Source organism: Populus euphratica, unplaced genomic scaffold, assembly GCF_000495115.2.
Source record: "Populus euphratica unplaced genomic scaffold, PopEup_1.0 scaffold188.1, whole genome shotgun sequence".
In the NCBI taxonomy this organism is placed as follows: Eukaryota; Viridiplantae; Streptophyta; class Magnoliopsida; order Malpighiales; family Salicaceae; genus Populus; species Populus euphratica.
This window is the reverse complement of record NW_011499966.1, coordinates 560,430-563,137: the sequence shown is the minus strand read 5'-3', so window position 1 is coordinate 563,137 and position 2,708 is coordinate 560,430. Positions and strand designations below refer to the sequence as shown.

General features: G+C 34.4%; 1 protein-coding gene across 2 annotated transcripts; it reads right to left on the bottom strand.

Annotated features, from left to right (window-relative positions):
• Positions 1–419: 419 nt before the first annotated feature.
• LOC105138974 (uncharacterized) lies at positions 420–1,921 on the bottom strand. 2 transcript variants are annotated; one of them, XM_011045243.1, is made up of 2 exons: positions 1,337–1,921; positions 420–1,005 (listed from the first exon to the last, which is right to left on the bottom strand). In XM_011045243.1, the coding sequence occupies exons 1-2, from the start codon at positions 1,797–1,799 to the stop codon at positions 917–919; spliced, it is 552 nt and encodes a 183-aa protein (XP_011043545.1). In that variant the 5' UTR covers positions 1,800–1,921; the 3' UTR covers positions 420–916. The 2 variants fall into 2 exon arrangements, with proteins under 2 accessions (XP_011043545.1, XP_011043546.1); XM_011045244.1 differs by having other exon boundaries at positions 1,364–1,921.
• Positions 1,922–2,708: the final 787 nt, after the last annotated feature.

Genomic DNA, 2,708 nt, shown 5'->3' with positions numbered 1-2,708 from the left:
TTTTAATGTATAATCAATGTGACACTGGCAGCCCTCATGCTTGAGCAAAGATTTCAATAGTAGCAACCATGGATTCAAAATAAGATTTCATTGTTTAGAAGTCAATCTTGTACATGAATTATACTGATTGCGAAAGGAATTCGACTTGATCAATCCCTTTTCTTGGAGAAATTAAGCTCAACACGTACATCTACAGATTTGGAAATGGGAAATTCAATAATTAAAAGAACACCACTACAACACAATTCCATTGAATTGCACTGCAAGTTCCTCAGACTAGAGGAGATGCAACGAATGAACACCTTTTCTCCTTTCCAAAAGCCTAATTCGGTCCAAACTTTTTACTAAAAAATGAGAAACTATTATACCTTGCCTTTCACGAAAGAAAATGATTGCAACCCATCAAAGAAAGCAAGCTGTATCCATCAAGTTAAACGGATTCTCGTTCGGGAAAACCCCATTCCCATATAAAGAAATAGATAAAGAAGGACCTTTATGCTCCATGTTTCCTTAATTTTCACTTTTTAAAGTAATTAAAAAACACAACCCTACGCGTTGAGACACTAAACTTCTTTAGACTTTTTCATTAGGATTTTCATACATGAACCTAAACGGCCCAACCTAAACAACAAATTAAAACAAACAGGCATACATCAACGCCCAAATTAAAGCATTAGATAACAGGCTGAAGAAAAAGTCAATCCAGGAGCAGCAGCACCGAGTTGCTTTTCATATATTCTTACAGCGGGGGAGTGAGGTCTTTTCAGTTTGTGATTTTCTCTTTAAAATATCTCTAACCAAACAAAGAGAGTAGGTTGATGGGAATCAATATCATATCAAACAAGTTGGAGCATTGATAACGATGTTTGGTCAACTCTAGTTTGATTAATTCCCATTTAATTCCGATTAATACATATCAGCTTGAACTTGAACTTTGCCGCACGGAACAGGCAACCACCTGTGCCCACTGCCTTAATCTCGTCTTCACCGTCTGTGGATTTTCACCTACGTACGTACAAGAAACAAGCACATCAAATTAAAAAAAAATCAACTTTGGTCTGCATTTAAATACAACAAAGCATTTCATTGTAAAAAAAAAAAATACCCAATATTTCTATGTTCATCTAGCCAAAAAAAATGCCAAGATTCTTAACTTATCCTTTTTTTTTTCTGTGCTAATTACGGTATCCTTATCTTGATTATTTTTCCAAACAAAGCATATCATTAAATCAAAAAACAGCTAATGAAACAGGTCTCAAGTTTGAGTCATTTGTTAAAATATAGTAAAAGTAGTTTCGGTCAAATTCTATGATAAGAATATATATGCTAAGAATACCTGGACCAAAAATGGTGTGAGGGCTACCTAGGGGAGACGTAGAGTCACAATCAGACGCCGTGGAAGAAGACGGCGTAGCAGTGACGACAGGCTTGGAGGCGGAATGATCATAGTAGTTTTTGTTAACAGCATAATAAAGTTCCAAAGCAGGAAAAGTATCAGACAAACGTTGATCCATTTCTGGAGAGTCAAACCCAAAACCTAACTCAATACAACCTTTAAGCTCATCAAGATCTTCATCAGTAACGCTTTTGCATTTCTTTTGCTTATAATTTCCTTTCCTCCTTAGCCATGCCTCATCCCTGTCAATATCAGGTGACCATGAATGTTGTTTGTAAAGTGGAGACGGTCCTAGTAATCGGTGATTTTGTTGTTGTTTTCGTATGGGTGGTCGATATTCCATTTGTTCTTCTGGAGGCGATGGCGGTGGTGGTCGAGGCGGGTGGGGCTTAGGGATGGACATGGGCACAGCCCCAGAAATGGGATGCAGCGGCGGAGGTCCTCCGACCTCGCCGGCCAGTGATTCAGAGAGCCCTATGGCTATTGGAATTTTTTTAGACGGGGGGGCTAATGGGAAAGTTTGGTGGGTTATATGGGGATGAGGTGGTGGTGGGGTCTAGTAGGGACTCGGTTTTGGCTGGTCTTTGTCATGATGAGTTGTCTTTTACTTTTTTTAAAAGTTTTGATTTTGATTTATTTTAGAAGTTTTGATCGCTTGTTTGGTTTCTTAGAAGGCTAAACAATTAAATTAATTTCTGTTTGCTTATTGGAAAAATTCATCAAGAGGAACCAGCAAGAAAATATGCCTTGATTTTCTTTTTTGAAGGGTGCATGGATACTTTCAAGAGTATATGCAAGCAATTATCTACCACAAGTTGTACTCATGTTTCATTTATTTCCTAAGAAAAAAATTGAGAAGATAAGTTATTTTTTCCATATTTAATTATATCATAGAACAAATATACAAAATATTATTTTATATTTGATATTAAACATATCATATGTTTAAAGGAAAGTTATTATGACCATTTTGTAGGATTTGTTTTTACTTATTCTGTAACTAATTTTTTAAATATTATATTTTGCATCATAAACTTTAAATACTGGTAAAATTTTATAACTTCAAGAGTTGGAAAAAAAATTATTTATTTATTTATAAAATTATCATTATATTTCATATAATAAATAAAGAGTTCTTGAAGTCTAAAAATAAAAAATACTAGTAATTTTCATTCTTTGTATTTTTTTTTATAAAAACATTTGTTGCTTAATGTTTTAGTAATTATTTAAATACCATGAACTGTTTTTTTTTAATATGACCTCTATTTTTTCTCACCACTTCCTGCCACAATTAACCATTATTTGACGAGCA